Source organism: Vicugna pacos, chromosome 1, assembly GCF_048564905.1.
Source record: "Vicugna pacos chromosome 1, VicPac4, whole genome shotgun sequence".
Lineage (NCBI taxonomy): Eukaryota > Metazoa > Chordata > Mammalia > Artiodactyla > Camelidae > Vicugna > Vicugna pacos.
The window spans coordinates 82,777,602-82,800,238 of record NC_132987.1 but is presented as its reverse complement, the minus strand read 5'-3'; the positions used below and the strand labels follow the sequence as shown (position 1 = coordinate 82,800,238).

Here is a 22,637-nt window from a genome sequence, read left to right as displayed (position 1 = left end):
GAAGAAATGGTATTTGCCTTCAAGATTACATATCAAGTGTTACTCATTACCTTTTACTTCTTCTTCCCATGCCTGAAACCCAGACATCTTACCGACTACGGCCTCAGTGTATTTCCCTTCTGCAGGAAGAGGGAAGTACTGGTTTGGTGATAAGTTGCTGCCATATCCCAGGAGAAAACCTTCCAGTTTTACATTAGGACTTGGACGCAGGAACTTCAAGAAGATGGAATCACTTGTGGTGTTGATGTGGACTTTCAGGTTTGGCTTTTTACCTAAAGATGGGAATGAAAAAATAGGTGGCTGTTACTTCACCTCTTTCAAGCCCCAAGAAAAATTTGGAGCAAAGGTCAGTTCCTAGAGGCATTGTTATTGGAAAACATGTTATTGAGCTACTTGATATCACAACACATCCACCTACATACTAAAATACAGGCGATTTTGAGATCGAAGAAAATAGACTTAATAACATACAAAGCACTCTAGAGTATAAAGTAAAACTTTAGGGTTTTATATTTGGTAGGTTTATTATCGAGAGGTAAATGGGATTTAAGACTATTTTGGCTATCCACAATTGTTCAGAACCTTCATTTTATACACACTGTCTGGGAATGGTAAAAGGATCTGAAATTTCTTACTGGTAAGTTGAATTACTGCAGTTTGAAAAGCCCCAGCCTCCTCAACACTGATCTCCAGCTGCACCCTCCCAGGATTTAGTGATTAACAGAGATGGAAAGGGAAGGAAGTGGTTAGGTTCTGGCCCAGGGGTAATTGAGATGGTAGAATAGGGACTTCTGAAAGGAGCAGGGTTGAGAAGAAAGATGATTACTTCTACTTGGAGTCTGCTGGACTGGTGAGACAGCTACATGGAAATGCCAACAGGAAGTCGACAACCTAAGTGTAATGCTCAGGAATGGGGTGCAGATCCACCTGGGCATCATTACTTTATACATGATCATTGGGTGAACCTTCCTGAAGAGGCTGCAGAGGAAGGGGAGAAACCCTACATTTTCAAGGCATTATTATTGTTTTTTAACAATGTAGGCAACAGGGGCAGACAATCATACCAACCAAAGGTCTTGACCAAGCAATAAGGAAACAACATTGTCTTTGTCCTTGGGGCCAAAAGGAGCTGGGTTCAAACTGCAACCCTGCCACTGACTTACAAGTGTGCCTCTGGCTACTCACGAAACTGGGTTTGAGCCTTGTTTCCTGATTTGTAAATTATGGGTCATGGATAACAATGTCTATTTTGACAGGTTGTTTAGAAAGGCTAGTGCAAATGGCACTATCTTAAAGCTGGCACATAGTAATTTCTCAGTAATTGGTTACTTAATCAGGTCCATCAATAACACTTTAGCCACAGTTCAGAAATCCAAAAAAGCTTTGTAAAGTTTTTGTAAATTCATGTCAAACTAATTTGGCAACAAAACTTAATCTGTTTACTAGTTACTGGGGGGAAGTGGGTAGAAGGAGATAAATTTGGGAATTTGAGATTTGCAAATGTTAACCACTATATATAAAAATAGATGAATAACAAAATTCTTCTGTATAGCGTAGGGAACTATATTCAATATCTTGTGATAACCTTCAATGAAAAAGAATATGAAAACAAATATATGTATATATATGCATAACCAGGACATTGTGCTGTACACCAGAAATTGACACATTGTAACCAACTATACTTCAATTAAAAAAAAAAAACCTCAATCTGAACTGTAATGAGTTCATTTAGTCTTTCTTTAATCTCACTGAACAGTCAGCGTAACTGATGCACATATTTAATTGTAGGAATATCTAAGTGTTAATTAAGGGGTGCTGATCAAGACTCCACTGAAGCAGTTACTTAATACATGGTCTAGGCATCCTAGTACATTTCAAAAATTCAAGGATTTTCTGAATTCTAAAATGTGTCTGGCCTCAAGAGTTTTAGATAAGAAATCATGGACCTCAATTATTTTCTTTCTTTATTTCACAGGGACTTCATATTTTTAAAAAACTTTACCTATTGGGAAGATTGTATTCACTAACTTAATAGTTCACATTCTATTTCACATTTATCAGAGACTGCATACCAGTCAGCCCCCCTGAACAGCATGGATTTCCAAAAGTCATCACACTAAATTTGTACTATTTCAGTCAAAAGTCATCCTGGACCACCTCAATACAGCTACATAGAAGGATTCCATTAGGTCTTCAAAAAAATAAAAACAGCCTGGTCTTGGATATCAGATTGCGGGAACTACTCTCTTACGTCCACAGCCAGTACTACCATTTCCAGGTGTGGACATAGTACTTTGTACTTCCCAAGAATTTGATGAAATTTCTACATCTTTTTGGGTCTCTGATGGCCATTCCCATACTTGTGGCAGAATTGAAACTCAGGGATATTGAGTGGCTTTTCCAAAACCCGAGCAAGACTCATTCCCAACTCATCTAGTCCAATTCTCTTATAGCACAAAGGACAAAATTGAGGGCAGCCACACCTCTGGCACTCTACACTTTACATGCACGGTCAAAACTGGATCTTAGGTTCTCCCTAGACTGGACCTCCTGCTCTCATTTTTACTGAGAACTTTGTCATGAACCAGTAGAGTAAGGAGTGGCCAACCCCTCAACTAAAATGCCCAAAGTGATGCTAACTGCTAATGTTTTGCCCTAACTTCATTAGATTTTGATGAGGTGATTTATACTTCAGACATAACACATATTTTGGCTCAGGCAGTGTTCTTCTTCTTGGTTATGTGCCCAGATTAACTCAAATTACCCATTCTGCTCAATGAAACAGAATAAATACAAGTCAAACACATATTCTGCTACCTTAGAAATTTATCAGATCTCACAATAAATCAAAACACAACTGTCCCATTTCTAACACAATGTTGGGAAGAAGAGATTAGGAATCTTTGTGTATTTAGGCTGCTCTCTGGTTGGACTAAGAGCCAAGAGTCACAGCACCATCACATTAGACCTTTGCTCACGGATTGTGGCCTGAGGTACCACATTATTTCTCCTCCTGGAAAGCAGAAAGGATGACTGAGGAAAAGGAAGGCTGGAAACAGAATTTCTAACCATTTTGTTGGTGGAAGCATTCTCACTTCCTCTGCCGGGAATTTTCATGACTCCAGTCCTTCTCCCTTTTGCTAATAATTTATGTCAGTGAAGATATCAACATCATGGAAATTTTGGAATAAATTGGCATTTATCTGACCTACTTTCTCCAAAACTCCAATTCATACTACTCTCTAGAGCTAAACTTGAAAAAGTCCTGAAAGAGAAAGATGCACACGAACAAATCTTTTCTCAAAACAGTATCACAAATTGAATAGTATTTTGAGACCATCCTCCCATTTCCTTATTGGAGCTGGAACTCAGATCCCTTCATTATCTCACCACATGTGACTTCTCATTACTTCCCAACACATCTCATGTCTCTTTGGCCAGTATACACCTCCTCCCAGTCTGCAGTGCATACGAGGCCCTGGCCCTACACCTGTGCTCACGTTGTCACCCAGCATGGGTTCCCTCTACACGCCTTTGCTCACTCAGTTATTACTTTCTATTGACCCTTTCAGAGCCCAGCAAAATGGCTATGCAATTTTTGTCCTTTTCATCCGAATAAGTTTGTGTCCCTTGAAATGAGTGCCTGTACCCATATTCAATTTTACATTTTTAAACAACTTCCCCAATATTTTAGAGTATATATCAATGCATTCTATAATAATTTTTCACCTTTGATAAGTTTATCTTCACTCTGAGTAATTCTGGCTGAATGGTTAGGAAACCTAGTCATGCAGTGACAGTTAATTTTCAACAGTTAGTATGAGGACCTCAGATCAATGACTCAAGGTACAGATAATAATAAAAAAAAATACAACATGATACAAACTCAACTAGGAAAACATTCATAAGTAAAGCAGCATATAGATCATGGAGGAAAGCGCAGGAGTGCAGAGAAATAAGAGTGCTGGAAGGACATTTTATTGTGCCCTATATGAGAAACGAAGCATCAAGAGGAGAGAAAATGAAGAATGTGAATGTTTCAGGAAAGCAATACTAGAATGGCTGAGAAAAAAAAAATGCACGCTGGCAAAGCAGAACTTTGGATCTACGACAGTTGTTTCTAATCCTCTGTTTACAATACACTAGGGTATCTAAATATTTCAAAGGGTATTGTGAAATTCTAAAAGAAAAAAAATGCCTTTCAAAACAAAATTAGAATTAATCCCCTTTTAATTTGTAAAAGAAAATGCATGCCCTGTGGCATTAAAAACAGCGAGGAGGGCAGGGAGATGAGAAAAATCAGACAAAAGGTAGAGCACTGCAAGTTCACAGAACCTTCCAGATCAACCAGACGAGGCAGGCTGTATTGCTGTAGGCACAGATGTGGGGCTGACATTTAATGCTGAGCCCAGAATTCTGAGTGGCGGTGGTCTGTTTCAGTACAACTTTGCAAAGAAACATGGCCCAACCGCATGGCACTTACCTAACCCAGGTGAACTGCCCTGGACATCCAGTGGCTGATCTGCGACAAAGGAGTAACCATTACAACTCACTCAGTGGGAGGAATTCTCCCATGTCTAATCTCTCTTAAGGTTGTCTTAATACTTTCCAAATATTTCAGAATGCGGTCTAAATTGCTGATATGAAGTTGATCAAGTTGATAAAATCACTTCAAGGGAAAAACTGCAAAATGCTAAATCTCTCTTCTAAAACTGAAAAATATCTATTAGCGTAGTAGCAATGATTGACTTCCCTCATAAGCACTCAGTGTTGTAGAACACTAAGTAGCAAGTTTGGGAATAATCAGATCAGCAATTATTTTCATAAGATATTAAGTAAAAGCATAGCTTTAATGGTTCTGTCAATAAAATAATGACTCAGCTGTTTCAGGATCAAAGAATAAACCCTATTCTTACCCACAGCATGTTTCTTTTTTTTACACACATTATATTTACATTGCAAACCTCTGTATTTGTTCAGTCACTTATTCTGTTATATCAGATCAAATTTTCTAAGACATAAAAATAATTAAATCAGTTTCTATCAGTTCAGATATAACATATCTGAACACAAGCATAGTTTTAAAAACTGATATATTAGATTTTGATCAAATTTTAGTTTTAAGCTGTAAAAGGACTAACAAGGAAAGACTAGATTGGCAGAAAATATTGCAATACATTTACCTATTAAAGGACTTGTAGCCAGAATATTTAAAAGAATTCTTTCTACTCAATAAGAAAACAAAACATTTAAGAATAAAGGGCAAAAGATTTGAATGGATCCCACACCAAAGGAGATACATGATGGCCAATAAGCATACGGAAAGATGCTCAACCTCAGGTTGTCAGATGTTTTCTGGAAGGAGTCAAACAGCAAATATTTCAGACTTTGCAGGGTAGATATTGTCTACCATAGCTGCTCAACTCTGCCATTGCAGTACAAGAGTAGCGACAGACATTACGTAAACAAATGGATGTGTCTGTGTTCCAATCAAACTATATTTATAAAAATGGGCAGTTGGCTGGATTTGGTCACCCAGTCATAGTTTACCAACTTCAGGCAAACATCCTTAGTCTTCAGGCAAATACAAGTTAAAACCACAGTGAGATACCATACACATAAGAATGGCTAACATTTAAAAGACAGCCAGTAACAAGTGTTAGGCCGAATTTAGAGCAACTGGAGCTCTCATACATTTTGAGTGTAAATGTTAAAAGTTTCATAAGGTTTCACCACTTGCAAAAACTATTGGTCAATCATCAAATAAGCCATCAGTTTCATTCCTAGGTATTTACCCAGGAGAAATGAAAATATAAGTCTATGCAAAGACTTGTATGTAGATATTCAAAGCAGCCCCAAACTGGAAACAACCCAAATGTCCGTCAACAGTTGAATGGATGAACAAATTATGTCTTACCCATACAATGGGATCTGATTCAACAACAAAACAGAACACAACAGCATTTCAACACAGTTGAATCTCCCTGGCATGCCATCATGCCACTGTGGAATGAGCCAAATCTTCCTCATCTCTGTAACCACCTTATACAGACTCTCCTTCTGATGGAAGGTCATTCAAGCATCTTGCCATTACAGCACTGGTAAAAGTAGTTTTAATAGTGCCTAATATTATTATTTACCACTCACCAAATGGTACATATATAAAATCAGCAAGTCCTTTTCAGGCATTATTATGCCCCAAGAACTGAAAATTCTAAGTTTCAAGTGTATTCCATGTTCTTCTTGGACAGCTGGCTTGCAAGTGGAAACAATTCAATGCTTTTATGATCAGAGCACCCCAATAAGGAGCTATTAAGATGCCACACCTCAAGTTTACATACGAAGCAGGGTAGTGACTATCTGACAACACATTCAAAAGTTTCCAAAAGAAAAAGAAAGAAAGAAAGAAACCACAGCCAATGGCACAGACTGCATTTAGTCGAACTGTAATGCTAAGTTATACAAACTATAATTTTAACATAGGGCTTGTCAATAACTTAACATTCAGTTTAATCCTTAGGGACTCAAAAAGGTATCATGTAACATAGTAGGGTGCAAATGACTCCCCCTGGCCTGGTACCATGATTCAAGGAAAGGCATTAGAAGTAGAAAGAAACTCACATGGAATTTCATTTATTTTCCTGTGACGGCCTTAGGGTAAAGAGAGTGACCAAGGCAATTTGACAATTATCTTCAGTTGTTCCTGATCCTTCCACAGAGATGTATAGTCCATAGTCTATAACATGGCTTTTTCTTATCAATAACAACCACAAAAACCACCACCTGAAAGCCAGTGATATGACTAGAAATTTTCCATAATAAGAAAAGCCTGGCAGCTTCCATTAACTATTTTTAGAATGAAGACTAAATGTTGCTATTAATCAAATAATATTGGGTATTATAAAAACTACTTCTGCAAATGCTGTAATGGCAAGATGTGTGAGTGAACTTCCACCAGAAGGAAAGTCTGTGCAAGGTGGTTACGGAGATAAGGAAAGCCCAGGCCCATCCTGCAGCGCACAATAGCTTGCCAGACAAGATAGGTGGAAGGAATTAAATTGCTTTGGTGATGATAATGGTGGTGGTGGTGGTGGTGGTGGTGGTGTGTATGCAGAATTGTAATTAAAAACACTCACAGAATAATACTAGACAAATCCTTTTAAAATTTCAAGTTCTTATATTCTAACTATCAATCCCATATAGCTCATGGTACCCTGGCTCTCTGGATCTCCAGATTCGGAATTCTTCCTCAAAATCCCACAGATCCTCTATCACTCTCTTCCCAACCCTTCACCAAGGCCCAATAGAGAATTTCTGAGAACTTGCAAAGTGCTAGTCTGTAGTAAACACAAGCAGCTCTACAATGTGTCTTCCAGAAACAGGGATCCCACTGACAGTTAAGTTGCACACTGCAAAACTCTAAATGGCCCCATTCACACCATCTTTTATTTATGGCTCTATATAGCAACCACGTTCACCAAGACCATGTAAAAATAATTGCTACTTATAATAATGGGCAATTTGATAAGAGTAACTAGACTGAAACTCTCTATTCTCTTCCCATAGGCCTCTCGCTGCTTGCACCCACCCTGCCTTCCTGCTTCCATGCCTTTGATTTCTAGCTTCCCTGCCTTCCGATTCTGCTGTCACTGGTGATGAGGGGCTTTGGGTGGCAGGTTGCCTGGTGTAAGGAGGATAGGGACTCAGCTACAAACACTTTGGCCATTGTGCTCCCTACATTACAAATGTAATTACTTCACCAAAAATACACAATTCAGGTGATGAATCAGGGATCTAAATAAGAACAGAAGAGGAAAAGAGATTCTGAGTATTCAGGAAATCATGAATTAATAGCACACAGCTTTAGAGGTGAACAGAAGACATCCTGTCTTGTGTGTCTTATAATATAAGAAAACACATAATAAATAAAAGAATATGTAAGGGAATATCTGAAAAATCTGAAAAAATCCTAATTAAAATAATTTACATATATACAAAGAAAGATTTTTTAGTTTGTTTTAGGGGGGAGGTAATTAGGTTTATTTATTTATTTAAAAATCAATTTTTTTTTTTTTTACAGAGGTACTAGAGATTGAACCCAGGACCTTGTGCATTCGAAGCACATACTCTACCACTGAGCTACACCTTCCCCACTTCCAAGATCTTTTAAATCCAAGGAAAAATGGCATTTAAAAAAAAAGTACAGAAAAAAGAGTTGTGGTTAAAATCCCATAATCCACGCAGACAGTTGCCAAAGGCAGAGAATGGGTGACTTTAGATAAAACTCACAGTTTGACTTTATGCATACATGATCAGTGTTAGTAGGAAGCTCAAACCAGAGCCTCCCGTGACCTCTGCTTCAGCTGAAGCAGAATAGCCTGTCCCCTCCTCAGTGACTTGTGGCCAGTCTGCTGGCTGCAGGACATGTTCCCACATGCAGCATGTGCTCCCAGAGTTTAGGAAATAAAAGGTCCCCGCTCACCTGGAGAGCTCCCCTCATAAGACACACCGAACAATTCTCATAGAGCTACAACCTGCCAGGAGTCAACTAGTTAACTTTTTATGAGGACATCATGGTCATCAAATTCACAGAGGATGTTTGCTATTGAATTAAAGAAATGCCATTTTGCCAAAAATCTGAATAGAAAAATGTTCTCTTCCTCCTGGGGCCCTTTATATCTGTTTGCCCAGCTGTTTGTATAAGTGAGTTCCATGTCAGCCAAAACAACCAGTTTCCACCTTGGTCAGAATTCCCAGTGTCCTGATTCCTCGGGCCAGTACTTCACCGTCTGGTGACTTTGGATGACTGAATGAGACAGACTGGACCTGCCAATGTTGACGTTTCAGCACCACTTGGCGGGGGGCTAACAGTTTTACCAAAAGGGCAAAAACTTCACTACCTGCTTTATAACCCGACCAACAGCCAAGCAGGAAAATTACTTTCTGCTAGACTGCCTTCTAAGTCAACAGCCTCTCATCCTTCAGAATACTTTCATCCCAAGACATATACAGTTGTCACTTGCATACACTCCCTTGATCTAATTCTCCCCAAATTAGTCTTTAAAGTCTGGAGGATGCTGGGTTTTTTTTCCAGAGGGTGGGTGGGAGGGGCAGTCACGTGCAATCAATAACACTGTATTTACTATAAGGGAAGAGGGGCGGTGCCATGGTTCACTTCAAACAACTAAAAAATCAAAATGAAATCTATGACTTTGGGGAATTTGAGGAATAAAGATTTTTTTTCTTAACTGCTTTTCATTTTATCCATTCATTCACTACAAGGTCCTAGGCATTAGTGATACCAATTCAAATATGACCTGTCTGATCACAAAGATTGTGGATTCTAGTAAATTAGGCAGATGAATAAGTCAACTATTTCAGTGCAGCATGATTAGAACAATTTGCACAATACAGCTACAGTCAAGGGGCTCTAAGTCTCATGGAAGGGGGATGAAAGGATATATAACCTCTAAGGAAAAAGAATAGGAAAATGAACATATGTATGTATACGTATGACTGAAGCATTGTGCAGTACACCAGAAATTGACACAACATTGTAAACTGACTATACTTCAATTTAAAAATAAAGCAAAATAAAGAGAGGGCCTTGTGTGACTGCGCAAGTCATATATGTCCATGAGGCCAGCCCTAAATGTGAAGAAAAAAAAAAACGGATATATTTTAAAAAGGGCCCCTTTAAGTTTGTTAAACTAGTCACAGAAATAGGTTTTATGCCATGAGGCTATGTCAAATGCAGATAAGAAAGTAGATCTCAAAATCTATTTTGTAATACTTTTTCATACTGCTTTAGACAACTGGTAGATTCTTAGTAATTATTATTTTTCAATATATGTAAAATAAAAAGAAGAAATCAAACAGGCTAAGGAATTTAACAAAATTCAGTTCCTTTCTCTTTTCTTTTTCTGCTTGATTTTTATGAAAATCCTAGAGGTGATTTGCTTACATTGTCTTGCTGTTTAAAGTAAGGAATGGTAACAGTAGGCCCTCCTAATAGAAGGGGAGATAGGTTCCATGCCAGGGTTCTTAAAGAGGGGTCCCCCCAATTAGATCATCAGGGATCACCTGGGAACTTGTTATAAATACACATTCTCAGACCCCACTCCAGACCTCCTGACTCAGAAACTTGAGTGTAGGGCAGTAACCTGTATTTCAACAAGCTGTCTGGGTTATTCTGATGCATATTCAAGTTCGAGAACCGTCACTCTTTGCATCAAAATGAAAATTAATGGGCCCAATGTCTTTTGAAAGCAATTTACAGACATGCAGTACAGTGTGGAAGAAAAAGGACCTCACCCACAGCCCTGTTAAATTTCTTGTCATGAAAATTTTACATAGGTTTTGGTCTTTGAAAGAACTCTGAATTATAGTTTTCTAGAATTATAATTGCTGGAGACACAAAACATTAAACATTAGGAAAACAGTAAAATGTTCTTAACTGCTAGTAAAATTTCTCTGACTTATGCACCAATTATGTGTCTTTAAGTCTAACCAATATTTAGAGGCTTAAAATGTTAACTCATCTTTGCTTCTATTATTAAAAATTTCAAACGTAAGAAAAGTTGTAAGAATTGTGCAGTGCACCCACATAGAGACACCACTAAGAGTCAATGATCAATATTATACTGTATTTGTTTTACTGCTTATTTTTTCATTTCTCCATCCTTTTATCCATCCATCAATCCATCTAGTTTTTCAATGAATTTCAAAGTAGGTTGCACTTTAGTATTCTTCACTCCTAAACACTTCAGTATGCATATTATTAACTAGAGTTCAGTATTTATATTTTTCTTCTGAGATAAAATTTACATATAAATGAAATACATAAATCTTAACTATTCATTGCTGATTTTTTTCAAATGCCATCTATATAAACCCAAACCTGTATCAAAATTTAGAATACTACCGTCAACTCAGAAAGTTTCCTCACATCTCTTGACAGTCCATTCCCACTCCATCCTCCTAGAAACAACCATTGTTCTGATCTTTACCACTATAGTAGATTAGTTCTGCCTGTTCTAGATTTCAATTAAATAGAATCATGCAATATGTGCTGTTTCGTGTAAGGCTTCTTGCACTCAACATAATTCTTTGGAGATTTATCAGTTGTGTTGCATGCATCAATAGTTTTTTGTCGTTATTTTCACTGAGTAGTATTCAGATAATGATAAAAAACAACATTTTTACATCTTCTGGTGCTTCACAGGGTATCAATATCTTGATTTACTGATTTTTGAAAAAAATGTTCATTATACTATAATAAAATTTTATCTAAGAACAAGGGAAAATAAATATATGTACATATATACATGTATACATACATATGTGTATAGATATACACATATTTTTTTCTTTCCAAGAATTTATATTATGCTATTTACCAGGTAAACCAACCTATAAACTCTCTGATTTATGAAAGACACCTAATTATAAGACTTACATAAATGTTCAGTGGTAAATACAGACAGAATTGTGTGATGATTTCATCTCCACTGGAAGGCTAAGAACTGGTCACTGATACTCAAGTTCCCTGATAATCTTTCCGCTCACTCCCAGCAAATGGAACATTAGGTACAAGTGAGTCACTTTGACAACAATATTGACTTTCTATGTCTTTGAGTGATTTTCACTAAGAAGAAACCAGATAAACTTAAACCTGTGTCATAAGGGAAAAAAATTGCTTATCCTGAAATCTCAAAATGATCAAGTATCAAAAACCAGAAAAGCTGTCATTCAAGCTGATTAATATCATTGCATTTGGTCAATTTTTCCATCAGGACCAATATTTCTTATTCTTTTTGTCTCTTCATAACTCTAATATGGGCACACGTGAATTCCACTGCCCAAGTAGAAGTCAAATTTAATCAAAGAGCTTCTTTCTAGAACAAAGCAGAAAATGCACAACTTCTAGCAGCAGTATTAGAAATCCTGCACATACAAGATTATGTATCTCTTGTTGAAACATTGCTTGACAGAGCAAATTTGTAACACTTTTTGTAAAAATGAAAAATTTGCCATCTTGTAAGAAGCCATTGAACAGTAACAAAACTTTCTTACATCTTTTCTGGCATCCATTCATTTATGCTAAGTCCCACAAATAAAAACACGAGATGGAGCTGGGACAAATTGTTTCATCCGCCATCACTGTTTAGACACTTGGAATCTTCAGGAACTGTTTGTAATTTGTCCAGTTAATAAATACCCCATGCTGATGATATGCAGCTGCTTATTTTAAGATCTCACGGCATTGAAAGCCTTCCATGGGCTAGAGGAAAATGACTAAACCATCATGAGAGTGTGATCAGTTGGTATCATGTATTAAGGCAGAGGCCGTGAGACTGAGGAGGCTCTAGGAAGGACAGCCTGCTAACAACCCCAGAGTGGGGCATCACACTTCAATATGTTGTGGAAGAAACTGAAGGGGTTCTGGTAGCAACTCTGCCTTTCTGTGTAGGACCTAGGTCACCTTCTTCTCCATGGCTCATTTTCCTCCTCTGTAGAATGAACTGGAGAAGTCAAATCCATTCTCAGTCTCACATTCAAGGGTGTCTCTACTATCTCGTCTAGACAAAATACTCTTCCTATTAAAATGCAGGAAAATAATTCAGAAAATTAACTTGTGTATAAAAACACTATCCTAATAATTTCCAGATAATATTTATTTTTCACATGACTTCCAAAATGTACCTCAAATTTGAAATAGAGGGTAGATATTCTCATAGGCATATGGAAAGAATGTGTGTTACCGTTGCATATAATTTTTAAGAGCTTTTATGAGGTGTAATCACACACCATAAAATTCACCTATTGTAAGTATACAGTTTAAATGTATACTATATTTGGCAATCTTCTAGAATTTGAGTCCCCCACAATTTTAATCACTCTAAAACATTTCCCTGTATCCATTATAGTCAATAACTTCTCCCATCCTTAGCTGCAGGCAACCACTGGCCTGCTTTCTGCTTTTCTGGTAATTTAATATAAATGCAATCCTTTGTAATCTTTTGTCTGGCTTCCTTCACTTAGCATAATGTTTATGAGATGCATCCATCCGTGTTGTATTGTTCATTCCTTTTAATTGCTAGTAGCATTTCATTTTATGGATCACATTTTGTTTATCCATTTCTTCAGCTGATGGATATTTGAATTGTTTCCAGTTTGGGTTACTAGGAATAATGCTGCCACTATGAATAAGGCTACAAGTCTTTGTGTGGACATATGTTTTTATTTTTCTTGGGAAATAACTATGTAGAAAATAGCTGGGCAACATGGTATCTTGATGTTTAACTTTTTAACAGACTGACAAACTTTTCCGTTTTTTTTTAACTGAAATATAGTTGATGTACATTAAATAAGTTACAGGTGTACAACATAGTGATTTATAATTTTTAAAGTGTATACTCCATTTATAGTTATTATAAAATATTGGCTGCATTCCCCATGTTGTACAATATATCCCTGTAGCTTCTTCTATACATAATAGTTTGTACCTCTTAATCCACTACCCCTACATTGCCCTTCCCTCCTCCCTCTCCCCACTGGTAACCACTAGTTTGTTGTCTATATTGGTGATCTCTTTCTTTGTTATTATATTAATTTTTAAGATAATGAATATTACTCTTGCTTGAGGACACTAGATTGTGAACATCCAGAAAATAAGCTATATTATTTTATCACTACCACTAAATATATGTTGCATAACAAAATTAATAATTTTAAACTCTGGGATTTCTCCTAAGTCATTAATGAGGACAAGACTGCTCATCATGTTACAATAATTTTTTTAAAATAGTGTAACTCCAATTTATCCATAAAGCAAGAAATAAGCTTTCTGCAGAGTAGTACAATGGTCACTGATATTCTTAGCGATGATTACTATGCAGGGTAAATTACCCAGCTGTCTGCTCAATCTCTAGTCATTCCAGGTTTAAGAATATTTTAGACTATACTAATTCTGTGAATATTTGTTCACCAGAGAATTAACCACTTCTGGAAGGATTAATTTTACTATTATTTATACCTAAAATTAAAGTGAAATTTTATACAAACTTTGGCCCTGTGAACCAAATGACTTAGGTTCTTCTGACTATGTAAATAAATAGCTATCTATGGTGACTTGGGATTTATTGCTATTTTAATAATATTTGTCATTGCTTCTTTCTCAGTGAACTAAAATTCAAACAGAATTAGACATTTTTGAATGTCTAAAATGTTTTTCAATATGGAAAGGATACTGAAATTTCTAGTCATATCTCTTATGTATATATGTCTCATTATTAACTTCTCTGACGTTTTGTGACTAATACAGCGCTTGAACTTTTCTAGGTGAGGGGAAAAAAGCCAAAATGGCTTGGTATCATTGCTTAGTGATCTGACATTATTAAAATTTCCAAGCCTGCATGGTGGATGTGACTCAAGCTTAAGACTAGGTATGTAAAATAGAATTTTATAACATTTATAAAATGTTAGGAAAATCTACCCAAATAAACTATGCAGGGGGAAAAAATCTTCTTGACTTAAAACTGCAGAAATAAGAGAGAAGCCTTCCTCATAACTCTTGTTTTATGTGACAAAATTAGGGGTTTTTTCTTTTCCTTGTCATTTATAACTTAGGAGCCGTGGTGAATTGTCCCCTCTCTATTCCAAATTCTAAACTACAAAATGAAGAAATGAGTTTGCCCTTTGAGTATTCCAAATATTATTCATGGGAGGTTGCTCTTTAAATACTGAAGATGTGAATAATTCTAGTCGCCATGGTCACACCACTGGCTGGTGTGGGATGAATTAACTTAAGTTGTAAGGGAAGCAGAAGAAGAGAGGCCAGGGGACATAATGAGGGACCAAAGTAAGTTGAAGTTGAGATAGTAAACTGGTAGGTAACAGAAACTACAAAGCTGAGAAAAAGATAAAGACTATGGGGCAAGACAGCTTACTGGTAGCAGGAAACTGACACAAGGGAAGACTAGAGTGAAAACCCAGGGTTCGCTGCCGAGATGCCCGGACCTTCCATAGCTCCCAAATTGCTACGACCCAAGGAGGCAACAAGTCCAAAGGATGAGCAGGAATCAACCAAAGTATCAGTGTGCACACGAAGTGAGGACAGAGGGTGGGAACAGCATTCTCACGCAGTCAGAAGCGCAGGAGCAGAGGTGCTGAGGGCAGAAGTAATTGATGCATTAGAGACCCTAAGGAAGGTCAGTGTGGCTGGGAGGTGATGGGGCAAAGGGATGCAATGAAGCGTCAGAGGGCAGATGGGGCCCCTTTGGGCCACCTTAAAAGATCTGTCAGTGTATTCAAAGTAAACCTTAATTATTTTCTCCCACTAAGCTTCACATACACACACATTTCTGAGAAATGACTAATACAAAGTGTAAATATTACACTGGTATATAAATATATCCACATGGTAGAAACTGCCTCACATGCCTTAGTGAAAAACAGCAAGATTTGATTTGATCAGGAAAAATATGCTATTTTTTAATTAAAAAATACCAAAGATATTTTACAAATAGATTACAGTTTAAACAGAATTCAATAAATACAGGTCCCTCCAGCAAATATTAGATGTGTTATTGAGACCAATTCAGGCAGTTTTGTTTGTGAAACAAGGAAATAAAGTCTTACTTCTTTTTTTAAAAAAATTGATTGTTATTAATTCTATTCTTTAGCCAAAAACTAAATGAAAATAAAGCAACTGACTCTAATTGACTATTGGCAGGGAGAGATGGGGAGTTCAGCTGCTGATCGTTTAATGTAATTCTGTCTCTCCCACATCACCCCTGTATTGAGCTGTCCACCCCAGGCTGGTACCACGTTTCCTATTCTTCCTCCTGGAACGTTTGCATCTCCGTTTCCACCCCACTCCAGTAATAATTCCTGTATTCACTTTTTAACTTCAAAACAATACAAATAATACCCATTTATTTTAATGAAAAAGATGAAAATTAAAAAATTAAAACTTTGCAGAAGTGTGGCAAAAGAGATAAATTTTTTTTAATTACTCATTACTTAACAGGCAGAGAGGTCTTCAGTAAAGAAAATGCCCTTCCAGATATTTTTTCCCAGGTATGATGTATGATAGTATGCAAAAATAAGGTTATATTCTAAGTGCCATTTTATAACCTGTACTTTCATTAACATAAATACACTTCCGCATCCTGATTTTTAATGACTACGCTATCTTTTAACCAATTCATAGGGATCTTTCTTTGACAGTCGATAAACTGATACCACATCACCTCAGGGAGTTATCAGAGTTTAACAATCATCTCAGTAATTTCAATATACAGGAGAGCTTGATCTTACAAAGTTTTTACAATTAGTTTGAGCCTAGTTTTTCATTACATTTGAGAGCTGTCATAGTGAATCGATATGACAACTGGATAAACTCATTGTATTGTTTGTGAGATTATTGCTAACATTTTTGACTATGTAAGCACTAATATTTCCACGTCCTTGAAATTCTTTGCCAGGTCCTATAAGGTGTGGTGCTTTAGGGAAGGAGCTCTGAATAGTGGGAAAACACAAGGTTTGGAGCCAGAAAACCTCTGTTCAAGTCCCAAGTTAAATCCATAATTGCCCTTTTTATATGAATAATTAATGTCTGAATGTCACATTCTTCCCTATAAAGTAGGATAATCATACATATCTACCCTCTCAGAGTTGCTGGTAGGATTCAGTGAAATAGTTTGTGAAAAGCAGTTTCTAAACAGTACAACTCAGTAATAATTGTCATCAATGAGATGTTATTACTGGGTTCTTTCAATTTGGATGTACTTTGAATTTTTCAAGTTTCTTGAATTTCAACCAAATATTCATTCTATAAATAAAGATGTGGCATATATGTGATTGTAAGCTAACAAGGACACTGTCCTTGGCACAAAGAGAATATTCAATAAATATTTTTCAAATGAATGAACAAACACATACAACATTTTTACTAAATAGGAATGCTAAGATAAACAAATGGATTGTTTGTTTAAAGAAACAAGGAAATGGATTATATTAGAGGATATAGACTTGTAAGAGTTACCAAAACACACAATAACTTCTACATAAACATAAAGGAGTAAGACGCAAGCTGAGGTAATTCAAAAGAACACTGACTAATTAGGAGTGAGTGTGTCAGGAATGGTGCCCTATAGAAGAAGCAGCAACAGAGCTGGGTCTTGAAATGTCAAGAAGGACTTTTCCAGAGAACAGGAGGAAAGGAATTTCAAACTGAGGAACAGTAAAGATGAGTGGGTGTTGATATCTGTGATACTCCACCCTACAAGATATTGTATAAGGCATGTGCTGTCAAAATCTCTTGTTCATATGTACCCCAGTGTCCACAGCAGCACTGTTTACAATAGCCAAGACATGGAAGCAACCTAAAAGTCCATCAACAGATGAATGGATAAAGAAGTTGTGGTATATTTATATAATGGAATATTATTCAGCCATAAAAAAGAATAAAATAATGCCATTTGCAGCAACATGGATGAACTAGAGGTTATTATATTATATATATAAGTAAGTCAGACAGAGAAAGACAAATATCATATAATATTGCTTGCATGTGGAATCTTAAAAAAAATACAAATTTTATTTATAAACCAGAAATAGACTCGCAGACATAGAAAACAAACTGTTATTATCAAGAGGAAAGGAGGGGGTATATAGATTAGGAATATGGGATTAACAGATATACATTACTATATATAAAATAGATAAACAACAAGGACTTACTGTATAGCACACAGAACTGTATTTAATTTCTTGTGATGTGCTGTAATGGAAAAGAAACTGAAAAAATATATATGTATGTATGCATATGTGTAACTGAATCGCTTTGCTGTTCATATGAAAATAATATTGTAAATCGACTACATTTCAATGAAAAAAATCAGAGTTAAAAATTTTAAAAATAAAATAGAAAAAAAAATCTCTTGCTCAATAGTCTTTCCATCCACTCTTTAATTTAAAATTAGTAGATCATAAAATCTGATACCATTTTATATTATTCCCACATGGAAACCTTTCTTCTGACTGGGTAGTTTTCTAAGGAGTCTAGACATCAAAAACTGCACGTACTTAATTTCTGTGGTGTCCAGCCCATTCCAGGCATCTCATACCAGGCATTCACAGTATCATGATGTCCAGCTTCATGGAGCTGGGACAGCACGGCCTGGGGCCATGACACTAAACCCAGCAGACTCAATTTCATCTGAAGATGAAAGAAGTACACCTCTGTCCCCTCTAATGAGCAGTGGTGGACTAATTCTTAACATTTACATATATAGAGTGTTCGTGGGAGAGCAGCTGAAAACTCTGTTTCCCACACTAGCATTGAAACAGTTTCAAGGGGGAGGGTGTAGCTCAGTGCATTCCTAGCATGCATGAGATCCTGGGTTCAATCTCCAATATCCCCATTGAAAATAAAGAAATAAACCTAATTATCTCCCCACCAACAAAACATTTTAAAAAATTTTAAAAAGAAACAGTGAATGAAGAAATATAAGTTTAAAAAAAAGGAACAATTTCAATGGTTTTAATGACTCTAGAAATGTGTGAGAAACATCTGGTGCAGATTGGAGAATTCCAAATGCCTCGGGCATTTAAGTTCCCATTCTCCACAATTTCTCTACAACATAACACCTTTGGTCACCTTAATGTATGTACTTTCACATGTGCACCCACGCATGCATGCACCCAGCCACCCACCCCCGTACCCACCTTGAGTTTACTCTGACACAATGGTATCCTAGAGCTCATTTTTCTAAGAACACTTTTCCATCTCTCCCTTTCTTTCCTTCCTCCTCCGGCCCTCATAACTTGGCAAGTCATTAAGATTCAGTCTCTTGCTCCTTCAGAGAACTCTTTTCACACTCTGGCTTCAGGAATAGCTTAGCTGTTAACTACCAAGTAGCTGGGCTTACTCTGAAATCTGCACCTCTAGTTCTGAATAGTTTCTCAGCTCCAGTCCTCCCAATGAACTGAACTACTGATGCTGTCACAGATGACACCAAATCCCAACCATCCCAATCTTTCACAAAATCCAATTTTCTACTCTGCCTTCCATACTTCTGCCACAGTCCTGGCACCCAAGTCACCCTTCCAGAGTCTTCTTTCATATCACACGATAAAGCTGGCATCCAACCTGGAGAAATCTAAATGCAAAGATGCCTATGACTTGACTTCACTATCAGCCGGGGATTTTGGAACAGTGGTTCTCTCCTGAAAAGCTAAACTTGAGGAAAAACATGACATTCCCTCTTTTTTTCTCCCTACTAAATCTTGCCCACTTTGATCCAGGACATTTCAGAACATAATACTTTTATTATAATGGAAGAGACTCTAATGGACAAACCAGATAGAGATTACGGTGTGATACCATTTAAATCACTTGAAACAGGTTGTCAGTGAATCAGTGTTTCCCAGCAATTCATACTCCCCCTCTTTCCTAGCCTTTTTAAAATAAGATCATTACTTGTTATTTCTAACTTACCCCATCTGTATACTATTGAATAAAATCCCAGCTCTTCCTATTGGAATTCTGATCTCTGAGGGGAAAAGGCATTTTTATCTCTGGTCTCCAAATGAATTCCTTAAGTTTTGGTAAAAATTGCCCCACTCCCAGTTCAATTCATCTCAAAAAAAATTATTTTTAGGGTGCTGCCCTAAAAGAGGGTGCTACACCACACACTGGGGATATAAAGACAACACCATCTCAATCTTGAATTACCAGTTTCTCCTGTACACAGTCAAGAAGAATTTCCATACTGTCTGTCCTTTTATTTCTACAAAATACCACTTAGTTCCCCTGAGCTGCTTTTTTGCTCTAATTTTTTTCTGTTTCTCTCTTTCCATTTCCAGCTTCTAAAACCTCATCCTGCTTCCTTGATGTTGTCTTTGGTTGTTTTTTGTTTTTCACCCTTCAAATACATAGTTCTTCCGAACCCTGTGTAAGGCGACCTCATCCCCCTTTGGGTAACGAAGCTGTTGTGTCTTCTGACCCTGCATAATACCCATAGTCTTAGCCCGAAAAGACCCATTCGATCTCACCCATTTTTATAATCACCAAACTCATCACTTCCCCAGTCACTATCCCTCTTAGTATTTCCAGAGTAATAATCACACAATCCTGCTTTGTTATGCTACCTCTTCCCCCTTCCACCTCTAGCACCAAAACAGTAGAAAACTCCCGAACGTCACGGCATAAAGGTCAGAATAAGGCTGTCCTCATAAATGGAAAAAAACAGACTATTATAAAATAAAGTTTCAGGCACAGGAGGATTAGTGCACATGCAAAAATGAGTAAAACGCTCCCCACCTTTGCTCCACAGTGATGAGGGATACTGATCCCTCAGTGTTAACTCTAACACCTGGTAAGGCTTACACCCAGAAAGTTACATGTGCAAAGGAAGAAAGGAGTTTTTTGAGGAATTCTTCTCAGAGCAGGTAATAGCACTTTTCCCCGTGGAGGAGGTTACCAGACAGTTGGAGAGACTATTGTTATATAAAGTCATGTTTGACATTTATTGGATTTAGAGGGTATAAGATTCCTCTCCAGGGTAAAGTTCATGGGGAAGGTGGGACTTCAGCTGAGCTTTGAAAATAAGAGTCAAATGACAAGCAGGACTTTGAAGAGCATTTCAGGCAGAAAATGGTAGAAGCAGAATCTCATGTCAGACTCTAAACCCTGCACACAGTGACAGAAAGCAAATAGGCCAGTGTGGTTGAAATGGAAGGTTCGTGTTCATAGTTACATGGAATCTCAGAGTTGGAAAGGACCTGAAATTAAGGGCATTGATTCTTTCTGTCACAATGACATTAGACAGATACGCTGGAGCGAGACTGAGGATTAGTTCTTAGGAGGATGAGAACCTTTCTCCTTCCCAAACACTAATTTGTCTAACAAAGGCTCAGGCACAGCGATCCTAGGCAGTGCATTTCTGGTTTTTATCAGAATACTTTACTCTCAAATACGGCATTTACAAATATACATGAGACATTTGCCTTTTAGAAATAATTCAGTGGTCATTTGCAAGACTTACTGTTATTTTCTAACATGGCATAATAAACCAAAACTTGGAATCAACAGTACAAACAGGAAGCACTAACTTCAGGCCAAAAAGGCAACAATTCTGATTTTTTGGCCAAACCGTAAAAAGGCTGAAGAGGGTTGGGATTTATGAAATCTTGGAATTGCCCTTTGGATAGAATTTCACTGGCTAGCCATTAGTCACAGAATCACTTCTAATCAATTTCAGGATCATGTTCACTTACACGCTTTCCCTAAATTCCCTTCATTACATTTATTTTTAGAATGACTGTTCCCTGGGAGCCTCTCTTCATTTCTTATTCCTCTCCTCTCTCCTTCACTGCTATAATTGAAATATGAAATTTTGTAATGAAATAATTGAAGCAGTAAGAAACTGGCTGTGGTACAGAATCACTTTGTCAGCCACTCCCATCAAAAACATGTGATAGGAGATAAAACAAGATCTAAACAGTTCCACAGGCCTTTATATTACACGTAGACAGTCTTAGTAAATAATCAGCACTAATTCAGCATGAAACTTTTATCCTTTTAGGGGGCAAGATACTAATCTGCATTAGTACTTAAGGGATGAAACCCTTTCCCTCCATGATTCTGGGCCCCCATGAAAGTCCCAGATAAATCGTCATATAAATCCACAATACACAAAAACATGCATGGAAACACCTGCCAGCAACTCTCATTATTATCAGAAACAGCAAGCATTCACCAAGCCTGGGGCAAAAGTAAAATGCATTTGTAATTCTTTTCATTTTTTAACTTTTTTCCCCCACAGAATCATACAGTTTGGCTGGCAAGGGACGGGGCAGGGAAACCAGGACCTGTCTCGCCTCATCAACTCAGCAAAGGCTCTCAACAGCCACACAGAGAGCCATCAACACACGTGTCATCAGGCAGAAAGAGGTGGCGGTTGGATGCTGAGAATCCCTGCCGCATATTTCTAGCTCAAAGGGCTTGCTGTCTGCCCAAGAAAATAATAAATTCAGCTCAAGAAAGGAACAAGCTCCTGACAAAAGCACTATGCTCAGTGCATGTTACAGATGAGTGTCACCTGAGCATCATCTGAGTGGGACGGGGAACAGAACTGGCCCTAGAGGTTCTCCTTCCTTGAGGATGAGTAGACTTTTTGAAAAACAAAAATGAACTTCATGAATGACACTGCTGATCCAGTTTCCCTCTGCAAGGTGTTCACTCTGTGACCTCCCCGTCCCTCCCCCATAAAAGATTTGGTAAGATTTCCATTACGTTTAACATCTTATTAGAAACCATGTTAGATGTTTGACCTATGTATTTCTGTTCTTCATAAGGTTTCAAATTAGATGTTCTCTGCTTGAACCTTCCATTATTTTGATAATTTAGAATTTTTTCTTTTCCCAGACATCTTCTAATTAGAATTATATAACAACAACAATAATGGGTAGTAGGATTAACAATACATGTGGAATCTTTTGCATCTATTGACAAGTCTGTAGGGGAAGTAGGTTTTTTTTTTTTTCTTAAATCATCACAGAATCTCAAACATTCATTCACTTAACAAATATTTACTGAGCATCTAGAATATGCCAAGTTCTTT

At 37.2% G+C, this 22,637-nt stretch overlaps 1 protein-coding gene and 1 long non-coding RNA gene across 52 annotated transcripts in view; one reads left to right on the top strand and one right to left on the bottom strand.

Moving 5' to 3' along the window:
* The window catches only part of ABI3BP (ABI family member 3 binding protein), a 237,934-nt gene that overhangs the window by 179,460 nt on the left and 35,837 nt on the right, over positions 1-22,637 (bottom strand). For all 50 annotated transcript variants that reach the window (XM_072966334.1, XM_072966368.1, XM_072966340.1 and 47 more), the window contains exon 2: positions 93-272. In XM_072966334.1, coding sequence (XP_072822435.1) covers positions 93-272 — 180 coding nt within the window. The remainder of the gene's footprint in view (positions 1-92; positions 273-22,637) is intronic.
* Positions 14,789-22,303, top strand: LOC140698601 (uncharacterized). 2 transcript variants are annotated; one of them, XR_012076393.1, is made up of 2 exons: positions 14,789-14,866; positions 21,840-22,303. It is a non-coding gene; the product is annotated as an uncharacterized lncRNA (long non-coding RNA). The 2 variants fall into 2 exon arrangements; XR_012076401.1 differs by having other exon boundaries at positions 14,821-15,215.